Raw genomic sequence first — 25675 nt, forward strand, 5'->3', positions numbered from 1 at the left:
GAGACGTAAGTTCAGGCACAAAGAGCAGACACAGTTGCCCAAGCCAGATATTCAGGGGTTTTTTTCAGGTCGGTTCGGTTTCGGGTCAGTTTTTCTTGAATTTTTGTCTGATCGGGTCAGTTTTAGTGAGTTAAAATCGGTTTTGGTTTTGGTTCGGATTCGGTTTATATGATATTTCTGTCAGTTTGGCCTGGTCAACCCGACCACTAATCAGGCCCTTAATTGCAGTTGCGTAGCTGTAGAGTCCTTTATTGATAAGTAATAAAAATAAATAAATAATAAAACAGCAAATTGGTTTCAGGTACATGCAGTTAGTCTTTAATTATGGCAAGTTTTTGTGTATTTTTATTTTTATTTATTTGCTTTTTGTCCAGTGGAGCTACGGGCAAGATCACAGTATTTGCAATGAAGGTGGCCCTGTCCACTCTCTGTGCCGGCAAAATCATGGACAAACTCAGATGTAAGTCTATTTTTTATGAATTCACCATATATTTTCTTTGCATTGATTTGTATATGATTGTAATTTCTTAATACATGTAACCTTAATATTTTACTATTCAATGAATAGTAAAATATACCCGGTATGTGCAGCTATGTACTGATGTACATAGCTGCACATACCGGGTATATATTATATTCGAACCAGCCAACCAATCCTGCATGCTTGGTGGTCGAGTGGTAAGACGTCGGCACTAGAAAGCAGGAAGTCGTGGGTTCAAGTCCCACCCGAGTGATTTTTCCAACTTTCACTCGGGAGGTAACACACTGAGTATACAGTGTTTGTACGTCGGTGAAGGGCAAAACCTAATTTGCTTTATATGTCAGTTTTGTGTATTCACAATACATTGTCACACTCGCAGTTACTTTGTTTAACAATGAGTCCTGACATCTCAAGTTCTTTTAATTCACTTTAATTCAACTCACATTATTTTCCTTTATTCTATTTTCTTCTTTAAACGCTAAAAGCACTGAAGTCAAATCCCTAACAATTGTGTTGATCCATTGTACATGAGATTTTATACAACAAACAAATTCCTTTCAGTTGCACACAATTGTTCATCATTGCGTGACCTTCGCAGCTAAGGAAAAAACAAGGGATTCTTTTAACAGAATGTCTACCATGCTCAAAAGTAACAAATCGTGCATGAAATTTTGCATATAAATACATGTAATTGTTGGCATAGGTCATCAACCAAATTATTGAAAGAATTTAGCAGCACTTCATCAAATCTAATGCGTGCGGGTTATTACACATTGAACTTATGCCATTGAATTTGCAGTTTCAATTCAATATAATGAATAGGCCTATAGTGCAAGCTCTTGTTTGCGTTCCCTTATTTCCCTATTGACATTAATCATTGTGACCTCATCTTAAGTGTATTGGATGTATTGAGCTTGAAATAAAAAAAAAGCAGTGCTTAATATCTCATGTTTGAACTATGTTCCTTCATGATTTACAAAAGACAAACAGAATTTTTGTTTGTATGGTTTACACTCCAAACATCCCCGGCTTAGGAACTTATTTCACACAAGGCACTGGTAATAAAGTTAAAAAGAGTCCAAATTTTTCAAATTTCAGAGCAGACAAATGAACATCATCTTCAGCCTTTCTGTGTAAATTATGAAATCATATCCGAGTTGATTTACACACGTGTAGTTCATGTACAGCCAAGTTTCATTATTTGTGAGACGAAATAAAATGCAAGGCTGTGCCATAATTTACTTGGCATTTTATTTGGATGCAGTATGTAATGATTTGAAGAGCAGTCAATTTCCATAAATTAAAACAAAAAAAACCATTTCAGTTGCTTGTAGTTGTAGGCATCGGTATGCTAAATGCATTTTACAGAGCGATGGGTTAAAAATTGCATGTAGCACAAAATGTTTTTCTACTCTTACAATAGTTTTATCTCTACCGTGTGGGATAACTTTTTATTGCAACTTTTAATGGCTTCTATTTCAAGTTTAATTATTTTTAGATTTTGTCAGTGATGAAAACAGTCCCTCACTTGAAGAAAAAGTGAAGAAAACAGTCAAAAATGTTTGCTTTTAGACTTGTAAGACGTGCATCACGATGAAATGTGCTCAGATCTTGAGACGGTGGTCATACATCTTCTCATAGTACGGCATGCTGAAGTCGACGCATCGCTGAACATCAGGCGTGATCTCGGCGTAGTGTCCCACCTCAGTCTCCGGCTTGTGGAATCCGGTGCTGTTGCGGAAAACATCCAGAGTCTTGGCGTTCTTCAGGATGAACTTGTGTCGCTGACTGATGATCCAGTCTTTGGTCAGTTCGGACCCGCTGTCCCAGCTCAGGAGATCTTTGGAATACGGCAGGCCCATCCTCTCGCAGAAGGCCGATAAGATACCTTCCGGGTTAGCGACAAGGTCTTCCGCGTCGATGATGATGGGGTCCGGATCCACGTTCTCCTTGATGTACTTGTACACCTCGTAGGTCTCCTTGAAGCCCAGGCCGGTCGGCATGATGTCGGGCGGCTGTCTGTCCAAGATGAGCTTCTCCAAGGAGATGACCTCTCCATGCTTGACCATCCTCATCTCTTGGACAATAACCTTCCAAGACGGGAAGACGATATGTGGGTCCCTGATCAGGAAAACGTGCCGGTAGCCCTTGGGTAGGTAGTTGTACTTGGGGATCAGAAAAGGGGCGTTCTCCTTATTGAGGACCAGTCGCTTGCCCGGGTACTCTGCCTCCAGTTGGGTCTTGCAGAAGTCGTAGGTGCAGACGGAGCTGTGGAAGCCGGACTTGGAGTCCTCCTCCAGCAGACCGGTGTCCGTCAAGTTGGTAACCACGTCCGGTTCTTTGGGGAAAGTGTGAGCGATGGTGATGTCCCTCTCGGGACCGAAGTGCCACGCCGTGGTGTAGAGCTCAAAGAGGATCTTGGAGTCGGGGATGCTGTTCATGCTCTTTAAGAAGGAGGAGGAACAGGTGCGTGGACATCCCCAGACGGTGCATCTGACTTGGTCTGCCATGTCGAAGGTGAAGATAACGGGAGTCTTCAGATGGTAGTCTTTGAGAATGGATTCGATTCAGATTCTGCACGGTAGAAAAAAACACAAGATAGTACAATATTTTATCACGCTGCTCATTTCTGGTATTGTTCATCGTAACTTTGTCAAGAGAAGTTTATGTTTACCGAAAAATGCATTTTTACAAACCTGAAGGAAATTAGTGAGAGAGAAAAAAAAGGTGATTTGTGCAAAATTAATAATAGTACATCATGTATATATGTACATGTACATGCCGTCTGATATTGTATGTACATGTACACACATTCATCATGAATCATGCTTATGTGTCATTATGAACGCGTAATTATGAGTACGCATGTACGGCACGTACATTTGTTGTACATGTACATGTGTGTGCATTAAAAATACATGGTTTGTACATGTAGGCTGCACTTTTATGGCTAGCCTCTTAATAACACAAAGGCATAGATCTGCTTAAGCACACAATTTGCTTAAGCACAAAAACGTCTTGCTTAATAAAATCAGGTTACCGGCCAAAACTCCATGCGATTGTTATGCTAAGTAAACAACAGCTAAATACCAGTCACAAGCAATGTACATCACATGGAGTTTTGGCCGGTAATCTAATTTTACTAAGCAATGTTTTTTCGTGCTTAAGCAAATTTTCTGCTTAAACAGCTCTATGACATTGGGCCCAGGTCATGCCGGTACATGTACATACCGGTATATGTGTCAACAGGAACCATGAAAATTCATCATAAACAGATATACAGTGTATGTATTTTTAATACACATGAACATGCATGTACAGAATATTGATATAGGCCTGCATGTACCATGGAGGAATGATTGATATACATGTACATGTACAATATACTCATAAGTGTATGTACCTACAACATGTACATGTAGCTCTTAATACATTTTTGCACATGTACATGTACATTGTAAACATATAATTCTGAAGGAAATGTGAACAGACACATTGACCAAAAAGAGTTAATTTCTCACCTTTTGGTAGCAGCAGTCTCTATAAAGCCTCCACCCTTTTACACAATGACTTTGCTAGTCAACAGTACGTGCAGCGTCGGTCTTTTTATGAGAGTCATGCACTCATAGCTGTTGTGTGTCTGGACTACGCCAGTGAACTATGACCTTGTGCTTGCCTTATCATGATTCAGGGCAGAATGCGACTGGTACGTGCGTACGGCCATTCATGGGCTTGTTTGCATTCTACTGAATGGAACACAAAGCCAGCGTTTATACTTTAAGTAGGATTGGATTTTATTGTTATGGTCAAGGGTAAAGGGAAAGACAGACTATGGTGTTAAAGATATGTCTGGGCTTTGTTGAGAAAGAGGTTAAGCTGTAGACCCAAAAAACCATTCATTTTACAAGTTAACGAACTCAGGCTTTAAAAAAATTAAATCTGCCACATTAACATGCATTTGTAATAGGCCCTATGTCTTTGATTTGTGCAATTTCTTCAATATTTTGACATATTTATGATGCTGAAAATGTTTGAAATATATATAGGACTAAAAAGAATACATGATACATTGTACCTGTTCAGGTGGAAAAGAAAAGGTATTTCCATCAGGTTCATTTGTACTCTTGTCACATTATGCGCCGTGTTGTTGGTAAGGATTATGACACCATGCGCTACATGCATTCCATGCACAAATAGGTTAATCCCTTAGTTAGTTACATGTAGTGTACAATGTACATAATGTAAGCTTCGTATAAGGCCGTTAAAATTCACCAAAAACGAGTTGTCCGAGTTGTGTTGCCCAATGGGCATTTTCTCAGCAACCCAATGTGCTGTTTTTGTGATTTTTTTTTGGTATTTGAAAGAAAAAACTTTCAGCTTTAAAAACGAGTTGTCCGAGTTGTGTTGCCCAATGGGCATTTTCTCAGCAACCCAATGTGCTGTTTTTGTGATTTTTTTTTGGTATTTGAAAGAAAAAACTTTCAGCTTTAAAGGGAAGATACAACATTTGCAAACATCAAAAAACGAAATGATCAAATTATCACAAAATATCTTACTTGATTGTTAGGGAATGCAGTCTAAAGCATCCTGTAAAGTTGTGGCTCCCGGTGTGCTGACATTTTCAAGAAAAACTGTATTTTTCCAACGCTGGTCGGCCGACCACCGTTGGAGAAAACTGGCTTTTTTCAAAAAGTGCTCCTAGTTTTTCATATTTAGTTCGTCTGCATTTTCTTTGCAATTGATTGCACACCTATGAAGACTACAAGCCTGCTAGACTGATTCTATGATCTTACAATTCCCCAAAGTCTATAAATTGCTCCGCCTTCTTAAGTGGGGTCTGGGAACCAGACTACAAGAATATGATTGGTTTTCTTGGTTTTTCCAGCATCTGCGCATCCAAAACGTGAAACAAGTCAGTGGAACAATATTTGCTATAACATACTAATTCTCCAAATCCATTTATTTCTGAAAAGTGCAGCAAAAGCAAATGTTGTACATATTCCCTTTAACATGTTTAATCCGATATCCAAAACATAAAAATTGCAAATGGTGCAAATGTTTCAGGGTTGCATTTTTTGGGGGGCCGGGTCACCCTGTACATCGCATTTACAGTACATGTATGTACATGTACATTAAAATGCAGCAATCTGTCCATACATGTACATGTATGGCTCGTCCTTGTCTTTATGATAAAACATTTGCAAAGGAATGATTGTGGGTGATGGACGTGCATACTCACTGTACATTGTAACTTGTCCGTTCTTTCCTGCAGTTTATTTTTTTATTAATTGATGAGAAAAATTCCATAAATGACTCACCCAGAGTCCAGAGACAAAACATGGTATGTAAATGTATACATGAAATAGTTGTCCAATTTCATTTGTTATGTGATACTTGTACATGTACAAGTATCACATAACAAATGAAATTGGACAACTATTTCATGTATGCATACATGTAGATCATGTATGTTTTATTTTTACATGTACCGGGGCATGCATGTACAGGAATGTGTGCTTAAAGTAAATTTCATTCTATACATTTCCTGAATCCTGAATTTTATTTCCAATTTTTGTGTCTTTTTGGTGACATTAAATTTGGAATATATGAATCGGCTTTTACATGGTGTGCTACAAATTTTCATAAATTTTTAATGACTCCCAGATATTTACAAAACATTTTTGTCCATTTTTCTATCACTACCCGGTTGATATTTAAACTGATTTCCATCCATTTTTTCTGTCAGACCAAGATGTTTGAACTGATTCACATCCGTTTTTCTATCACTCCCAGATATTTGAACTGATTTTTGTTATTTTTCTATCACTCCCAGATATTTTAACAAATTTCCATCCATTTTTGTACCACTCCCTGGCAGATATTGTAACTGATTTAAATCCATATTTCTATCACTCCCCGATATTTTCACTGATTTTTGTCCATTTTTTTCCATCTCCGCCAGATATTTTCTCGCAGCTGTCTGACAGCAACGGCGTGCTGATCCACTCCAAGTTTGACGAGTATCTGAAGCTGGTGCTGCAGCTGCCCACCGCCGTCTTTGAAGGGCCGTCGTTTGGTTACAGCGAGACGGCCGCCCAGTCCTGCTTCGGACAAGGACCGGTAAGAGCACTCCCACATCGCTGGGGTTCAATGTGTCCCCTCAAGTGTGTACATGTGTCTGTTTAGGCCACCATTTGGAAGAAACTTGTTTCAAAAAATTCAGTTGGCCAACTGTTTTAACTTTCCATTAATTGTCAGGCAACCAACATTTCATAGATAAATATCCCAAGAGCCAAATTATTTTCAGACTTTTTTTATCTGTAAATGTTTAATGCCCCAAATCAAGTCAAGATGTATACATGTAACAAAAGAATGCAAACTTTTAACATTTTTAAATCTAAATTTTATCGCACATTCAACATTTTTTTGTTCTTTATACATGTATTTAGTACACTGTAATTTTACTGTTTGTCTATCCAACGGAATATACAATGTACAACATTTGCAAACATAGAAAAAAATACCAAATTACTATGAAATACCCAACTGGACTGTTGTCTAAAGTATCTTGTAATATAATGGCAACTCGTGTGCTGACATTTTCAAAGAAAATGGTATTTTAGTATCAATTTCCAAACCTGGCTTTTTTTTCTTCAATACTGCCTCCAATTTACCATTTTGTTTGCAATCGATTACACACCTATGAACGGGTACAAGCCAGTTAGACTGGTTCCCTGACCGTACAATTCCCCGACGTCTATACATTTCTCTGTTTCATCTTTAGTGGGGTCAGGGTACCAGACTACAAGAACATGATTGTTTTTTTTGCTTGGTTTTTCCAGCATCTACGAACACAAAACTTCGAACAAGTCAGTGTAACAATATTTGCCATAAAATACTAACCCCCCAAATCCATCCATTTCTGAAAATTGCAGCAAAAGCAAATGTTGTATATTCCCTTTAAATGAAAAACAACGTACATGACGATATTTAGTACATATATTTGATAGAACGGCATAGACCTTTTTTATTTATCCTTCTCAGCAGAATAGGATAAATCACCTGGCCATTCCCTCGGCAGTCGACGAAATAAATCAGTTTGATGTAATCTTTTTAGCTGATTATTTGCGGTGTACAGTCGCCACTAAAATCTGTTGTAAACCTGTTAGGCTTTGTTGTAATCCTCTTTGGTGCCTTGGCTTGCTGACGACATTTGCAAGTCGGTAGACGAGGACTGGAGAGCTCAGTTGGAGGTGCGAAGAGTTTCTGAGCTGACGTTGGAAGTACCAAGAGTTTCTAAGCTGACAGTTTCAAATTGGAATCGTTTTTCTTTGTTTAAAGGGTTCATGAGGTGAAATTTGCTTCAGAACATATTTTGTGCAACTTTCTACTCCTCTTTAATGTACAAATGTATGGAAAATATTTGACATCCATTTTTCGGTTAATTTTATGTAAAGTGCACTTCTTTAAACATTAAAAACTAACATGCTTTAAATTTTCAGCCAACTGATGGCGCTGCTGCTCTGGTGTCATTTTATGAAGAGTTTAGGGGTTTTCTGTTCAAATTGTGAACTCAAAAATTTGCTAATTGGAACTATTTGTGAGAAAAGTTAGCTCATCGGCTTACTTCCATGTACTGACACAACAACGAATCACCAAAGAAAAGAAAATTTACGACAGCGAAATATTCAAACTTCTTGCAAATTTTGGTACTAAAATAGCTGTAACATTGAGGTTTCTGCCTAAAATGACGTCACACTTTTGCTCGCGTATCTGAAATTGGCGTTAGCATAAAAAACAAAAAAAGACATCAAAATTCCCTTGAAAATGGGAAACGAAATTTGAAAATAGAGTTCAATGGGACACATGAAAATTTATAAAGTAATGTTTTCTGCGTTGCATCTCCACAAAATTGGGTCCAAGGAACCAATGTCACAGAACTGGGGCCAATTTGACGGCGCTGCTAAGCACAAACATTTGCTTAACACAAAAAAAGTCTGGCTTATAAAAGCAGGTTACCAGCCCAAACTCCATGTGATGTATATTGCTCGTGATTAGTATTCAGCTGTTGTTTGCCTAGCATGAAAATCACATGGAGTTTTGGCTGGTAACCTGCTTTAATAAGCCAGACTTTTTTTGTGCTAAGCAAATGTTTGTGCTTAGCAGTGCCGTGAAATTGGGCCCTGCTCACCTCAGGAATTTGCCGAGCCCATAATGTATTTGCTAAGCCAAAATGAAATGCATTTGCTACTTTCTGTCTCTCTTCCGTAGAATGCCAACCGTCGAGTGACACTTAACGACTTCCTGGACACTCTCCTTGCCGACCCGGGCCCTCCGTGCTTGATGTGGTTTCCACTTATGCATCGCATGTGCAATGTCGAAAATGGTAAACCCTCAACATCTCATCGTAACTTCTAAAGTTGCCTCTTGACATGCTCATTGACCTTTGCATTTCACTATTAAACTCAGCTATTCCAGTTATCACAGAGCCTTTTCTTTCTAGTTAACCAGTTCTCGCCGGGATTATTTTGACAAAAAAAAAACGGAACGAGGCGCGGGATTTATATTCACTCGACCTCAAGCCAGGCAGGTTGAAGCCATCACCCTCGGCACACTCAAAGTTCCGGCCTCTCTCGCTGCGAGTGGGTCGCTGACAGATATTTCCGGCCTCGCTCCCTGCGTGTTTATCCGTCATCCGTTCCAAATACCGCAAAATGTTTGAGTGTATACACGGCCTCTGGTGCGAACTGGTTAAAAAAAGTTATAAAGTTACAGGATCTGTTTTGATCTTAGCAAAACCTTTCTCAAATCTCCACCTTTGAGAATGATTCTGCAAAGATTGAGAAATGTAGCCCTCTAACTTTTCAAGATTTGTTCAGATTAAGTCAGTATAGTCAGCTAGCAGTTTGCAGCAGCTTGCTTGTTCTCAAAGTTAAAACAAAAAAATGAACACAGCACAACTTTTCCCTTTACAATGCTTTTTTCAAAATTATTTTAAACCTAGGCCCTTTTGGCTAGGAGCCATCCTCAATCCTGCAAAACCCCCAATTGCCTCTATGCAAAAATTGGATTCACCCTCAATCCTCCAAAATCATCTGTTATTTCTTGAATTTTATCAGTAGAGGGGTGACCATTGCCTCAATCCTTCAAAATCTTCCATCAATCACTGTTAATGGGTTGAGGCAGTGCCGCTGACGTTCAGAAGCAGTGCGGATGATATCGAGCATAATGCGAGGCTCAATTATGCCTGGCTGAACATGAATAATGCAGGCTACAGCCTACGAACTTAAACCAACACTTTTTTTGCCATTCAGCCTCATTCCTCTAAAATCGCCTGGAGGATTGAGGAAGTTGAGGGTTAAGCCTAACTGTCCTGAATCCTTCAAAATCCCCTTTGCCAAAGTGGAAGAATTTGGAGGATTGAGGTTACATGGCAAAAGTGCGTTACTGATTTCGTAGGATGCACTTTGTCAAGGTCTTGGGACAGACCTTGTGTTGCTTTTGCTCAGCCATGCATAAATATAGGCCTGGATTATGCTTGAAACCCTCCGTACTGCTCCAGGATGCCACTGGCCAAGCCTCAACATATTGACAGTCGTGACTGCCGCGGGATTCAGGCAGTGGTCACCCCTCCATGGACCATATTCAAGAAATAGTGGAGGACTTTGCAGGATTGAGGCTCTATGCTATTTTTCCATGAGGCCAATTGGAGAATTTCACAGGATTGAGGCTACATCTTATCAAAAAGGCCTAGGGAGTTAGGGTTAATTAATGGCACAATTTGTTGGTATCATAGAACGTGATGGTACTGTTCATGGCCCATCAGTTTGAGCAATGAGAGTTCTCTGTTATTGCAACTCCCCAGTATTCCACCCAGTTGAGTGCAGCAACTGCAAGTCGGAGTCCATGATGGGCTATCGCTACAAGTGTAACCGCTGTTCCAACTACCAGCTGTGTCAGAACTGTTTCTGGAGGGGTTACACATCTGGCAGCCACACCTCAGATCATGAGATGAAGGAGTACTCATCTTGGGTGAGTTTTACAATAACTCATGAGTTTTGCAAGTAACTCATGAGTTTTGCATGAACTTGTGATTTTGGCAAAAACTTGTGTTTTTTGGTAAAATGTTGTGAGTTTTGCAATAACTTGTGAGTTTTGCAATAACTTGTGAGTTTTTGCAATAACTCATGAGTTTTGCAATAACTCATGAGTTTTACAATAACTCATGAGTTTTGCAATAACTTGTGAATTTTTCAATAACTCCTGATTTTTGCAATATCTTGTGAGTTTTGTACTAACTTGTGAGGTTTGCAACAACTCATGAGTTTTGCAACAGCTCATGAGTTTTGCAACATCTCTTTGAGTTTTTCTACAACTCTTGAGTTTTTCAACAACTCTTGAATTATACAATAACTTGTGAGTTTTTGACTTACCGAGTCTCCTTCGTCCGTAGTGGTGACTGCTAATGCATTGCCAAGCAGATCACTTCAGGGCTTCTTTGCAGTCATCAAAGTTTGAATTAAATTTCCTTGACTCAAATTGTAGTGTTGAAACCACTAGTGCAAGCTAAGGACAAAATGGGAAGTTAAATTAAAAGAAGAAAATACCCTGGAAAGTTTTGTTTTAAAACACGTGAAGCTATTGTCCCCGAGTGGCTTATGCAGAAAGAAACTTTCAAAGCAATTTCAGCTTTTACAGAATGAACAAGAACCAAAAAGTCCTTGGTGATTGTTGAACTGTTTTGTTAGATCAAGATTCTTAAGTCAGGGAAAATAATTTTTAGTACTTAAAAGAAAGTACATATCTCTGTTGAGGGTAAAACCAGTCTTGCAAGAGATTTCAAGACGATGAGCAGGATTACGCTTCTAAGGTCTTTACAAAGAAATCTTTTTATTTTTTGAAAACAGAAATCCCCCGCCAAGAAAGTAGGCAAGGCCCTGAAGAAGCCGTTCCGTTCTCCTTCCAAGCAGCAGCGCCTACCTCACTATCCTGATGAGCCTGAACGACCGCTGGACCTCTCACACATTGTGTAAGAATTGGTAGACCCAGGCATCACAGATAGATCTGAAGTAGGAAAAAATGTTGCAACCTGACGTCACTTCCGCGATTGTGTACAAAGTCTATGGAGAGTCAAGAATTTTTTTAAGTATTTCCTAACGAAATTGGAAATATTTCTCAGTCCCAGATTCATGTCTCATCATCATTTTTGCAATGAATGACCCTCGTTGACATGACATACATGTATGAAAGAAAAAATGGCGTCGGGTTGCAACATTTTTTCCCTGAAAGTGCACAATGAAGAAATGGGCTACAGGGAACCGAGTTTCGTTCTGAAAATGAAACCAAGGATTCCTCAAAAGCGCCCTAGGCACTGTAGCTCGCAAGCCTGAAGAAACCTGTAGAGAGGAGACAATGAGAAGAAATTACAGTTTTAGGAAAACCCCAGAAGAATATTCTGGGGGAAATTCCACCAAAACCCAATCCACATGTGTTCTGGGCAGGAATCGAACCCGGGTCAAAGCGGTGGAAGGTGAGGAAGTTTGAAACCTGATTTGCTGCAGCGCAAACTGTCCCACAATGCATTGCAACATATACCTTCACTGCACGTTTCCTGTATGGCTCTTTCTCTTTGCGGGATCTATGACACTGCCGTACTACTTTTGGAATTCCCAAACCGTATGCAGTTTCCCCACTAGCTATGATCTCTCCAAGCTTCAGCACAACATAAAAAAATCTTTCCACTCTGTAAAGTCTTTTTTTTTGCCTGAAATTGCATTTTCCCCCTCTTGATGTAGTTCTCTGCTACAGTTGGCTTGTGTAGGGCCCTTCGAAGGGAAAAAAACAATAAAACAAAAGTGCTAGTCTTGAATCAAGCCTGGAGCTTAGCATCCTTTTTTTTGTGCCACAGTTCGCTAAAGGCTACCTGCAGATAGAGGGCACTGTTTATGTGCTCTTTATTTTTTTTTTTTTTACAAATTTCTGATATAAATATGCGTCTCTCAATCATCATTTAACAACCATATCATGTATACATGTACAATCCATAGTTCTTACATACTTGTACTCCTTACTGTGCTCTAAAATTGAAACTATTCCTACCTGTGACAGCCGTTTTCTTCAATACTAGTTCCTTTTTAAAATTTCATTTCATATTAACAACTTTCTGCCTGTCAATTAAAACTCTTCTTTCTTTCTCGTTGCACATACATGTACCTATAGGAAAGGCAGCCTGCCTGACATACAGATGTAAGGAACGTCAGCAAACTTCTTTTGGAACATTTTGCAATTTTGAATTCACGTAGCACTTTGCCCCGTAGTTTTGAAACGGTTGAGTTTTCAGAGTTTTCCATTTCATCCATTGCCACAATAACAGTGGAGTAATCCATGATTGTTATCAGAAACTAAAATCTTATCATTCTCACCTTTTTTTGACTAGCTGGAGGCTTGTTTGCATCTAGTACTGGCCAAAATATAGTCAGAGATAAATAGATTATGGAATTCTTGCTTCATACAGAGAGACTCTAATTTTGCGGAGTTCCTGATTTGTATCTTTAGGGCCTCTTTCCAACTGAAAACAAAAATCCCAGCGTAAAGAATTTCAGCCTCTGGCTAGCAAGCATGACGTTCACGCTCACACCAGATCAGGGTGATACTTCACAGCCCTTGTCCTGAAAACCCTATCACTGCTTGTTCAGACATTTTTTTCAAGAGTTTAACCGCCATCTTTTAATTTTGTTGAATACTGATTCTGTCTTTCTGTGCGTCATTAAGCCTTTTTGACAGTTCATAATTGTTAAAATCATCATTAACTTTGCATTGTTTTTTTTTTTCTTTTCTTTCCAACTGTTCTCGCTCTGTCGCCAAAAAAAAATCACGAATCTAAATCCATCTTTTTTTTTCTGCATGTTGTCCATATCTTCATCTCGCCTCTTTTCTCTCTCATTTAACCTTAATATTTTACCTTTCCGCCTCTCCTAACTACCTAAATGTCCTTGAATCTTTTCCTTCTCCCCATTAAATCTTACCTGTCTTTTTTTACTCCTTCCCTGCCTCCAAACATCCATCAAAAATCCCTTCCACCCCTACCGCTTTCCATAAAACCAATCCGCCCCTTTGCCTAACTCCTTTGTCTATTCTTCCCATGTCCAACCTTCCGCTACCTCTCTGATATTTGTCGTCCTTCGTTACCCCTCTCCCCCTCCTCACTCCGAAACATCCCATCAAATATCCTTCCTACCCCTATCCCTCCCCTTTCACCCCCTCCATGAAACCATTCATCTCCCTTGCTCAAATCCATTTTCTTCCCCCAACTCCTGCCTCTGCTCCACCCATGCCCTTGCCCTACCCCTACTCAACCCCTGCCCCTTTGATATCCCATCAAACACCCCTCCTACCTCCATCCTTCCCATTCCATTTCCTCCATGAAACCATTCATCCCCCTTACTAACATGTATTCCCCCCCCCCTTTCCAACTCCTTCCTCTGTTCCACCCTTGCCCTACCCCTACCCCACCCCTACCCCCCAAACTCCTGCCTCTGCTCCACCCCTGCCTTAACCCTACCCCTACCCCACCACTACCCCTCCCTCCACCCCTACCCCTACCCCCAAACTCCTGCCTCTGCTCCACCCCTGCCCTTACCCTACCCCTACCCAACCCCTACCCTTACCTCCACCCCTACCCCACCCCTACCCCCCAAACTCCTGCCTCTGCTCCACCCCTGCCCTTACCCTACCCACCCCTACCCCTACCTCCACCCCTACCCCTACCTCACCCCTTCCCCCAAACTCCTGCCTCTGCTCCACCTCTACCCTTACCCTACCCCTACCCCACCCCTACCCCTACCTCCACCCCTACCCCTACCCCACCCCTACCCCCCAAACTCCTGCCTCTGCTCCACCTCTACCCTTACCCTACCCCTACCCCACCCCTACCCCTACCTCCACCCCTACCCCTACCCCACCCCTACCCCCCAAACTCCTGCCTCTGCTCCACCTCTACCCTTACCCTACCCCTAACCCACCCCTACCTCCACCCCTACCCCTACCCTCCAAATTCCTGCCTCTGCTCCACCTCTACCCTTGCCCTACCCCTATCCCCACCACCCCTACCCCCACCACCCCTACCCCCACCCCTACCCCACCCGTACCCCATCCCACCCCTTTACTATTCATGCTGCATGACTGATCATCCACGTCTTAACCTCACCTGCGGTGCTTGACGCTTGACCTTTAACCTCTCAGGCCTGCCACACCAGTAACGGTACTCACCTATGATAGTCCTGACAATGCTAGAATCTTGCGTACCGACGACGATCTCAAAAGGTAGGCTATCCCATCATGCATTGGTATACGAACACCACGGTCCACTCCCCAGAATCATGAATGCTTCAGTAACCAGTCTAACAATTCTTTGTATGTATCCCATTGGTTAGATTTGTATACACTCAATATCAATCCCATCATAATTTTCACTGGATGATGTTAATTCACACGAGGAGGTTTAATCATTTTCATTCAAGTACATTTTATACTAATAATTCGATGATACCACTTTACCACTTGGCCAGCTTATTTTTTTAAGCACTACTGTAGAATGATTGTCAAAAACGTAACTAGAAAGAAGACTGCACAAAGCACTTGTCTGTTCAATTCTTAAGAACAATTTCAGGTTGTTTGACAACTCGCTTGATGAAGCCTCTCTTGTTCTTGTGTTTTGTTCTCGTTGAGGCTGAACAACAGTCTAGACAATTCCCGGCTGGATGACGAGCACAGACTGATCGCGCGTTACGCTGCCAGGCTGGCTGCGGCCTCAAATAACCCAGTAAGTACATTTTGAGAAGCTCCTCACCTTAAAAAAGTTCAAATCTATTGCAATGTCATTTTGAATACAGTGGAACGCCCCTATAACGAACATCGTGGGATCCACAGAAAGTGTTCGTTTTAACGATCGTTCGGTATAACGATTTTGAACCGCTGGTACCCTCTTTTAACCAATAGTGAACTGGCATTTCTCACATCCCGCGGCCGCACGAGAAGTCGTGCAACGGGTGGTTTTCCCTTTTATTCCTTGGGGAAATAATAGCCATCTATCGCTGTTCCAATATTCAAACACGATGTAGCTATGAGTCGTTTGATTTTCAGGAATTAAAAGTGGCCCAAACAGTGTTTAATACATGTACAACCAGTAGGCGTTTTTGTTAATCTGTTGACCTTTTTCAAAACGATGTTCGGTACGTTTTGTACATTAAAACCGGGAGCCAAGGATGATGTTCGGTGTAGCCGAATGTTCGGTATAGCGGTGTTCGGTGAAGCGGCGTTCCACTGTATAATGATAGTACTGAAAACCTGAAATAAAAAATTTAAACAAAATTCAATAAACCACAAAGGGAGACTGACATGATAATAAGTGTTATTAAGTCGAACAAAGAAATTGACTGGAGCAGGGTTTGAACCCCTGACCTCCGGATTGCCGTTCCGGTGCTCTGCCAACTGAGCTGCTCACACCTAGGTTGGAAGTTCCCCAAAAAGAAGAAATTATTAAAAACTTGTTTTTTGGGGGTTTTTTTGTTTCAGCCAACTCTCAGTGAACTCTCCTCTGATCTTGACGCCAATAAGGAACAGAGAGCACTCATCGCACAACTCGAGGCAAAAAACAGGTACCGAATGTAATACTTGAAGGTTTGCGTGATAGAGAATCAGTGAAATTAACGAGTTTGTGGTCGCATTCTTTTTTCATAAGCCCAATCTGGGGTGCGTTTTGGCGGTCATAACCAAGAATTGGTTCTGTTGTTTCTCTTTGGCTAATGGTTTTGGGGTTTTGAGTATTGCATTACCGTGAGTAAGTCTCGTCCATTTAAAATTCCCGCAGAAATTCACTGACAAGAAACAACCAAACCAATTCTTGGTTATGACCGCCAAAACGCACCCCAGGTATCCTGTTTTATACATCATAAGCATCCTACAGTGTTTCCCCTACCCATTCAAACGTGAGGCGGCCCACCTCGCTACTTTCAGTGACCACCTTGATCAGTTTTTGCCAATATCACCACCTCGCTGTGAAGATTTGCAATAAAGGAAATACTAATCGTAAAACTTTCATTTTGTGTAATTTATGGGCGTTTTCCTTTACCTCTGTGTATCAAGAACTCACAATTTGGATGTGTCGATGGAATCATCGCGCATTTTTGTGAGCGCTGCATCCTTTTCAGTTTGCAGACTGCGTCCATTTTGTTTCAATCATCAATTTGAATTTTTACCACCTCGCTCAGTTCATTAGATATGATATCACAGAACTGAAGTATATGTACAGACACCTTTTTGGCCATAGTTTTTTCCTTTTAAGTGATCATAATCAAACAAAAAGCAAAACTAATTTCGGATAACAGCTGTCAGAATGTTTGTTTTTAGTCACACTTGAAAAAACTATCTCACTTTCTGTTCCTCAACTAAATTTTTTTCAGTTTTCAGATATACTGTAGATAATTGTTCTTCTATTTCCTTTTTACATGTTGGACTTTGTACAACGTGCAGTTTTGACTTCCTGTATCTATTTGAAAATGTGCTGACAACTAAATGAATACTTAATACTAATGATATACACCTACAAATACTACTGCAGTTTTAAGAATGTTTTACGCATGAATTTTTGTTTACATTGTGGAATGATGGACTGATGTGTGGCATAATAAATTGGGTTCTCCTGGAAAGTCGTGAAGAATTCACGGAAAACTGTAACAAAATAAAAAGTCATGGGAAAAGTCATGGCAATCAAGATCATGGAAAGGATATTTTTTTATGGGCCGCTTTCAGGATGGCTGTAATGGGAGGAGGATGCCATTATTAATTAAAAAGTATTTTCAAAAGTTAACATGGAAAGATTCCCATATCTGGCCGTCACTTGTCACCCTGTGAACAAACCCTATGAGACTGGTCTGAGAATGTTTTCTCAGCAAATACTTCAATATTTTCCCTGCTAAATTTGACTTTTTAGGACATGTTACCACTTTCTGATGGTTGATAGGCCACTGAAGTGAAAAAATAGTGATGGCCAGATATGATGGCCAGAAAGATCTGTCCGCTAACATCAGCAGTTCATCAGTATCATAATACCAAAGAACTTTTCTCTGCAAAATGGCGTTAAATGTCATGGAAATTGTCATATTTTAGTCCTAGAAAGAATCAGGGAATTTGGTTTTCAGATTTCTGTGGGAACCCTGAATAAATTAAGGTGCAATTTAACACCAAGGTAAATCTTTTCAAAGCTAATTGACGCTGTCGTTTTGAAGCCATTATTGACGCAAAATTGTTGCGGATTTTGTCCCGCTCAGGGAGATCATGCGCGAGATCCAACGTCTCCGCCAGGAACACGACGAGGCGGTGCGCTCCCAGCCGCAGCGCAACCCCACCCTATTGGCCGAGCTGCGGTTGCTACGGCAACGCAAGGACGAGCTGGAGCTGAGGATGGCCGCGCTGCAGGAGAGCCGGCGGGAGCTGATGGTCCAGCTGGAAGGCCTGATGAAGCTGCTCAAGGTAGCCCTGGATACAACTCTGGTGGAACCCTGAGCTCTAAATTGAAATGTTGCAGTCAGTTCTAGAACTCTGACGGAACCCTGAGGTCTAAATTGAAATGTTGCAGTCAGTTCTAGAACTCTGACGGAACCCTGAGCTCTAAATTGGAATGTTGCAGTCAGTTCTAGAACTCTGACGGAACCCTGAGCTCTAAATTGAAATGTTGCAGTCAGTTCTAGAACTCTGACGGAACCCTGAGCTCTAAATTGAAATATTGCAGTCGGGTCTAGACCTCTGATGGGACCTTGAGGTCTAAATTGAAATGTTGCAGTCTGTTCTAGAATTCTGACGGAACCCTGAGCTCTAAATTGAAATGTTGCAGTCGGTTCTAGAACTCTGACGGAACCCTGAGCTCTAAATTGAAATGTTGCAGTCGGTTCTAGAACTCTGATGGAACCCTGAGCTCTAATTTGAACTATTGCAGTCAGTTCTAGAACTCTGACGGAACCCTGAGCTCTAATTTGAAATATTGCAGTCAGTTCTAGAACTCTGATGGAACCCTGAGCTCTAATTTGAAATATTGCAGTCAGTTCTAGAACTCTGATGGAACCCTGAGCTCTAAATTGAAATATTGCAGTCAGTTCTAGAACTCTGATGGAACCCTGAGGTCTAACTTGAAATATTGCAGTCAGTTCTAGAACTCTGAGCTCCAAATTGAAATATTGCAGTCAGTTCTAGAACTCTGAGGTCTAAAGAAATATTAGAACCCTGAGCTCTAAATTGACATATTGCAGTCAGTTCTAGAACTCTGGTGGAACCCTGAGCTCTTAATTGAAATATTGCAGTCGATTCTAAAACTCTGAGTTCTAAAGAAATATTAGAACCCTGAGCTCTAAATTGCAATATTGCAGTTGGTTCTAGAACTCTGATGGAACCCTGAGCCCTAAATTGAAATGGTGCAGTCAGTTCTAGAACTCTGATGGAACCCTGAGCTCTAATTTGAAATAATGCGGTCAGTTCTAGAACTTTGAGGGAACCTTTTGGTTGTCACATAAAGTAATTAATTCAGTACTAGAACTGAGGGAATCATTTGGCTCTAACGTTATCTTGATAACTTCAGTTCTGAGTTCTAGATCTTTGATAGAACTCTCAAGCTGTAGCTTGAAAAAAAATTGTTGTTCTAGAACTTGATTTAAAAAGCAGAACTTCTTGTATTCAGTCTCGCTGCATGACTTTTTGCCAACAAAAATCTTTGCCAATTGGACATCCTTTCTGTATAATTATTGCTAAGTTTTTTTCATGACTGCCTCGCAAAAGATAGGATGTAAAAAGTAATAGCATATATTTTAAAACCGATCTTTGACAAATTTTAAATGTTTTTTTTCCCCGTCTTCTCAGAGCCATGGCTCACCCCGTTCCAGCCCCAACCATACCTCGAAGAACAACAATGCCTCCACCACCACCCCTACCCATTCCGCTGCCATCCCGGGCGACATTGCCGCCTCTAGGAACGGCAAGCCAGCCAGCAGCGATGGCTCCAGAAATCTCCGGAGTGATCTACTCGTCGCGGCCGATTCGGTGACGAGTGCCATGTCGTCACTAGTGCGGGAACTCAACTCAGGTATTACACAGATGTGTTTTTGATTTAAAGGGAATATACAACATTTGCAAACATCAAAAAATAAAACTACCAAATCATTTTGAAATTCCTTGCTGGACTGTTAGTGAATGACAGTGTAAAGCATCCTGTAAAATCATGGCACCTGGTATACTGTCATTTTCAAGAAAAGTGGTATTTTTGTATCAATTTCCAACGCTGGTCGGCCGACCAGCGTTGGAAAAAACTGGCTTTTTTCAAATACTGGCCCCAATTGACCATCGCACTTGTTTGCAATCGATTACACACCTATGAACGGGTACAAGCCAGCTAGACTGGTTCCCTGACCTTACAATTCCCCAATGTATGTAAACTGCTCTGTTTCTTCTTATATGGAGTCAGGGAACCAGACTACAGGAAAATGATTGTTTTTCTTGGTTTTTATAGCATTTTCGAACCCAAAACCTCAAAAAAGTCAATGTAACTATATTTGCTATATATTTCCAACCCCCCAATTCCATCCATTTCTGAAAATTACAGCAAAAGCAAATGATTTATATTCCCTTTAATTTTTGTAATCATGAAATTAGGGGTTCCTCAAAACTTCACATTACCCGGGCAGCTGGCAGAAACCTAACAAAGACATTCTCAATCTCACAGAATATTGCAGGAAATAGCGGAGAAATCAGGCAAGGAATGAAAACTGTATCCACAAGGTTGAACCCTTGGACAGGGGGGAGGGGGGGGGGAGTAAAAGGCAAGAAGATTCCCCCTAGCCAACCCGACTTCTCATAATTGGACCTGGGCCCAATTTCATAGCACTGCTTAACAGTAAGCAAAAAAGTTGTGCTTACTATAGCAGAAAATCATGCTGCTGCTTAAGCACTATTTCATGCTAACGGTTGCGCGCGCATGGAGATTTTTATTGTTACGTCACTGATTTAAGCAAAGTTTTCTTCTGGGGTTAAGCGTGCTTTTGCTATGCTTACTGCTTAACGGTCTTTATGAAATAGATAGAGGCTCGGTAAGCACAAAGTCGGCTGTTAAGCAGCGCTATGAAATTGGGCCCTGGACAAGAACCCTGGACCCGTGGGCCATCTTTCGAACTTTACCAACTCTACATTTTATTCCTGTTTTGCTATAAAACTCTTGGTATACACTTATTTAACCTTTTTCTTGCTCCAAAATAGAAGCCAAGCCTCTTTCAGCAATAGTCTCATGTTGCGTTTTTGTTCTTCTTCTTGACAGAGGCTGATGATGATGACGATGACGATGACGACTTCATCTCTGAAGAGGGTACAGTCGTCAGAAGCCCTGACACACCCAGTAAGGACAACAAACCCAACAGTAGGGGTAGGACGCTCAATGAATATAAAAGTATCCCATAAACGCCTGTATTTCATCGTATTACATTGTGTTTAAAGGGCATGTACATCATTGGCTTTTGCTGTAATTTTCAGAAATGAACTATTTGAGAGGTTAGTATAATAGATCAAATATTGTTACACTGACATGTTTGAAGTTTGGTGTTCGAGAAGGTTGGAAAAACCAAGAAAAACAAAAAAGTTCAAGTAGTCTGGTTCCCTGACTCCACAAAAGATAAAATGGATCAATTTATAGATGATGGAAAATTGTAAGACAAGGGAACCAGTCTAGCTGGCCTGCACCCGTTCATGAACATGTAACCAATAGCAAACACAATTTGGACTGAAAAAAATGGTATATTTGGAGCAGTAGTTGAAAAATAGTTAGGTTTTCCAAAGCTGGTCGGCCGACCACCGTTGGAAATGTTTACAAAAATACCATTTTCTTGAAAATGACTTCACACCAGGTGCCATAATTTTACAAGATGCTTGAGACTGTCATTTACCAACATCCTAGTAAGGTATTTCGTAAGAACTTGGTAGTTTTATTTTTCGATGTTTGCAAATGTATATTCCCTTTAATCACTGAAGAACCATCAAACACCAGAGTGTTTGGGTGGTTTCAGGTGCTACAGTGAGTAAAGGGATAAAGTGGCATTTGTGTGTGCTTGTAGTCAAGATGTTTTCTGAGACCTCACGCAAATCCTCAAGTAATGAAACATCAGATTCCATCATGATTAGCGTGAATGAGAACGGACCGTTTTCCTACATCTTCCTTCTGGAAATGTTTGAATATTTGATGGAATGGAAATTGAAATATGTTACAAACAGCCCTCATCTCTGTACAATTATTACGATTGCTCAACAATCTGTGCTTAGGCCAAAAAAAAAAAGTCTCCGGTTTCTGGTATGCGCGCGCGTCGCCGTAGCCATGCGCGTCGGCAAAATGAAAAAGTTTTTTTTTCAATGAAAGATGATGTCTCAAAACCGCCAATCTCACTGGTTTGACTGGAATCCTGCTGCTGCACAATTTTAACGTGTTTTTAGATGGGGTTATGATCGAGAATAAGCTTTATGTGGCCTCTCTGGACTCCCATATATTTGCACTAAGTTTAGTCGGACACCATTTGCAGTCATCAGCCGACATTTGAAGCAAAAAAGTCAGGTAAAAAAAAAAAAAAAGCCGCGTCGCCACACCACTTTTTTTGGCAAGCTCCATACCAGAAACCGAAGACTTTTTTTTTGGCTTTAGATTTAGCCTGTAATTTTAGCTTTAAATTCTTTCGTAAAGCCCATTCACTAGGGCAAGATAATCAGGGAAGAGTAGAGGAAGGGATTTCTCCCATTGCAAGTTGTCTGTCTCTCTGATCGGCTTCTAACAGATCTACCCACAAGTCACAGGGCGGGCCAGCGCTCTGGGTCGACCGGCGAGAAGGGCAACAAGATGTCCGAGCAGGACTTCATCGCTGAGCTGACCGCGCGGAAAGAGGGACGGTCAAGGGAACACGCCCGGCCTCCCTCAGGACTCGATGTGTGAGTAAAACACAACGGGAACCGGACTATAAAAGCATGAATTGAACCCATTCGCCGGTTTGTATTACACTTTATAATATTTTAGTTATTCCTTGATAAATGTATGAAATACAGTGCTCGGGCAATCTAAGGGGTAACAGACAAAATGATTCAGTGTAGAAAGGAACAAGGTAATTTTATAACAAATATGATTAAGTTGATGATGATTGTTCTCTTCTTTCCTCTGCAAAATTGATAGTAGGGGAGTCAGGTTGGCGCAGTGGTACTTTCCTCGCCTTCCACCGCTGTGACCCAGGTTCGAATCCTGCCTGGGCCAATTTGTGGATTGGGTTTTCAGTCCCTACCTGATTCCGTGGGTTTTCCCCAGAATATTCCTCTGGGCTTTTCCTCCCACCTCTAAAACTGAAATTTCTTCTTATTGTCTTCTCTCTTCAGGTTTCTCCAGGCTTTCGGGCTACAGTGCCTAGGGCACTTTTGAGTGATCCTTGGTTTCATTACCAGAAATAAATAAAATAGTGTTATTGTTTTCCCTTTTCGTCTGCGATGTCAAATGATTCACCACTTGACAAATTCTTTCAGATACAGTCATGCCTACCACATGCATCCTGCGTTTTTTTCTTTTCCCCTTTTATTCAGCTCTGGGCAAAGCCAGACAGACGACGAGAGTTACATAGCCACTGATGATGCCGAGTCGTACGTGCGCACCGATGACGACAGTTACATGAGAACAGACGATGAACTACAGGGTCGAGTCACTGATGACGAGCTCAAAGAAGCTAAGGTAGGAAAACCCCTCCCCCCTCCTTTCTGTCATCTCTCTGCCCCTGCTTGAGGTAAGTCACTATTGCACTGACGGGATTCGAACAGTTACATGAGAACAGACGATGAACTACAGGGTCGAGTCACCGATGACGAGCTCAAAGAAGCTAAGGTAGGAAAAAACCCTCCCCCCCCCATTTTTGTCATCTCTCCGCCCCTCCTTGAGGTAAGTCACTTTTGCACTGACGGGATTCGAACCCACTAACTGCGCGTACTAGTGCAGATTTAACAACCATGTGTTAGGTATGCTTGCAAATGTTGACTGCCAGAATCAAACCTGGCCAAGATCATTTTTTTCAGGGGGGGGGGGTGGAAGGGGATGGGGTGTGATGGGCTTTAGAATGGATTGAGAATATTGCACATTATAAAAAGTCCCCCTGTCTTGACAAGTTTAGCGTAACGCATAGGGTTTGTCTTCAACTTGTAGGAAGTGTACCGACGTCACACGGACGACGAAAGTTTCAACCGCACCACCACAGACGACGAAAGCTACATCCGCACCGATGACGACGAACCACGCAACCCCCTCTGGGAAGACAACACCCGCCGATGGATCAATCGGTGATCGATAATCAATTGAATCAATAGCCAGTTATCGATAGCCGATCTGTTTTATCTGTATCAAAGTCTGGCAGTGGAAGAGCTAAGGTTTTGGAAATGGGGGACAAGTCTTTGGTTAAAATTTCATCTGAAAGAGCGGTTTGTTCTTGGCAGTTATAATTCGGATAGGGTTGCTGTTTTTTGTGGTTAGTCTACTTCATTCACAGTTTTGGAGAATATTGCTCAAAATCCATGACAAATGTGGAAATTTTCTTGTTTTTCCCACCGTAAAGAATATACAGTAGTACCCGTCACTGACAGCAACTTATGTCCCAAAGCTGCATTTTTGTCAAAACACAATGAGAACAAACTCGAAATGGTTTCGGAAGCTGCGGCTCAACTGTAGACCTGCTGTAGCCTATAAGTCATGTACATGATGTACAAGTCTGTTCTTATAATGCACAACTACTCACGTGGTCGTGACTGTCAATTGAAAAAGATTCCCATTATTTTGTTGAACATCAGTTGGTGCATGGAGTGTTTTATAGCATGTGGAACACCCAATTTGTGTGCAGTACAGCGCCAGCCCCAATGCGAAATGAGTGACCTCGTGGCCCAATTTTCCACCACTGCAATAATTTGGTAGAGTCAGTGGAGACCTGAAGCACGTGTTGTTGCGAGGGCCTAAGAGACAAGGTGATTGATTGCCGTAAAGGGCATTTGCTGAAGTTTGTTACTAACCAACGTAGCGACACGATCATTTCTTGAGCTACTTTCCGCAGCTAAAAAACTCTGGTTTTACTCCGATCTCCTCAGAGATTTAACACGCATGGTAACCATCGATGTACCTATACCAATACTCCAGGGTGCAAAGCTTCGAATCTAATGAGAAAAAGAATTTTGGCTGAACCTCCAGGATGGAAAAACCTTAACTCTCCTACTGTATTTGTAAAATGTTTATTTAAACCCACAGTATGTATACTTGTAAAAAAGTAGAAACATTAGAGTACGTCTCAAAGGTAGGAGACAAGATGGCTGGGGTCACTTTTTGTAAAAAGGATCATGTATCTCCCATTCCTATTTAATTTTCCATAACTTTTTACTTTGAAATTCATCTTCGGTAAATAATCACTGCCGCACTAATTAATTCATATATTCGTAGCCAACGATCGTTGCGCTGAATATCAGTTGATAAAAGCTAATGAATATTCAATATGGAATAATGATGCATTAATGAATACTAATGATCACTTCATATTGGTTTTTGATCAATGCATTGGTTTAACTGCCATTTTGAGTTGATTTGGAAGATTAACATAAAAACACCAGCCTGTGTATGTTAGAATCAGCAGCTGTTTAGTGTCGTAGATTTTTGGAAAGTGAGCTTTGCTATGATAGAATTCACTCATGAAATAGCAGTTGTATTCTTGTCTATTCACCACAATGAACCTTTGTCAAGGACGTCGAGGTCACTGTGGTGAATCAGCTTTTCTTTCAGCGAAATGTACCTGTCACACGTGTCATAAATCTGTTGTTTTTTTTATTACATATCAGCTCAATTTTGAAAGTTTTCTTTGTCTTGGATTATCAATAAGAAAATCTAGGCTACGTGAGGTTCTCTGATGCTGACTTGTTTGAAGGTCAGTAAGTGCAGTCATTCTTTTTGTATTAAGCTAAAAGGCAAGGTATGTGACGTATGCGTGGATCACATGTTAAGTTTACCTCGGCAAAACTTTGCTCTTTAAATAACATCATACAGGTGGGTCTTTCCATGGAGTTTGGACATACTTGTAAGAGTTTAACACATTTTAAAGGGAATGTACATCATTGGCT

At 40.9% G+C, this 25675-nt stretch overlaps 2 protein-coding genes across 12 annotated transcripts in view; one reads left to right on the forward strand and one right to left on the reverse strand.

The window, feature by feature from the left end:
• The window catches only part of LOC119729095 (dystrobrevin alpha-like), a 50453-nt gene extending 26366 nt beyond the window's left edge, over nt 1-24087 (forward strand). For 2 of the 11 annotated variants that reach the window (XM_038201612.1, XM_038201603.1), the window contains exons 5-20: nt 375-460; nt 6444-6601; nt 8753-8867; nt 10347-10513; nt 11389-11510; nt 12701-12727; nt 14723-14803; nt 15209-15302; nt 16055-16137; nt 17809-18010; nt 19388-19610; nt 20835-20939; nt 22333-22483; nt 23120-23204; nt 23355-23414; nt 23730-24087. In XM_038201612.1, the coding sequence (XP_038057540.1) occupies nt 375-460; nt 6444-6601; nt 8753-8867; nt 10347-10513; nt 11389-11510; nt 12701-12727; nt 14723-14803; nt 15209-15302; nt 16055-16137; nt 17809-18010; nt 19388-19610; nt 20835-20939; nt 22333-22483; nt 23120-23204; nt 23355-23414; nt 23730-23867 (1897 nt within the window). In that variant the 3' untranslated portion in view covers nt 23868-24087. Of the gene's footprint in view, nt 1-374; nt 461-6443; nt 6602-8752; nt 8868-10346; nt 10514-11388; nt 11511-12700; nt 12728-14722; nt 14804-15208; nt 15303-16054; nt 16138-17808; nt 18011-19387; nt 19611-20834; nt 20940-22332; nt 22484-23119; nt 23265-23354; nt 23415-23729 lie in introns of all 11 variants that reach the window. The other 9 variants (XM_038201607.1, XM_038201605.1, XM_038201604.1 and 6 more) reach the window with 9 other exon arrangements.
• Nucleotides 853-4235, reverse strand: LOC119729098. The gene is made up of 2 exons (XM_038201614.1): nt 4003-4235; nt 853-3055 (listed from the first exon to the last, which is right to left on the reverse strand). The coding sequence occupies exon 2, from the start codon at nt 2989-2991 to the stop codon at nt 2086-2088; it is 906 nt and encodes a 301-aa protein (XP_038057542.1). The 5' UTR covers nt 2992-3055; nt 4003-4235; the 3' UTR covers nt 853-2085.
• Nucleotides 24088-25675: the final 1588 nt, after the last annotated feature.

Source organism: Patiria miniata, unplaced genomic scaffold, assembly GCF_015706575.1.
Source record: "Patiria miniata isolate m_02_andy unplaced genomic scaffold, ASM1570657v1 HiC_scaffold_20, whole genome shotgun sequence".
Classification (NCBI taxonomy): Eukaryota; Metazoa; Echinodermata; class Asteroidea; order Valvatida; family Asterinidae; genus Patiria; species Patiria miniata.

Excerpts from the sequence above, each read along its gene's own strand:
- LOC119729098 (XM_038201614.1), bottom strand. The coding sequence starts at position 2,991 with ATGGCAGACCAAGTCAGATGCACCGTCTGGGGATGTCCACGCACCTGT.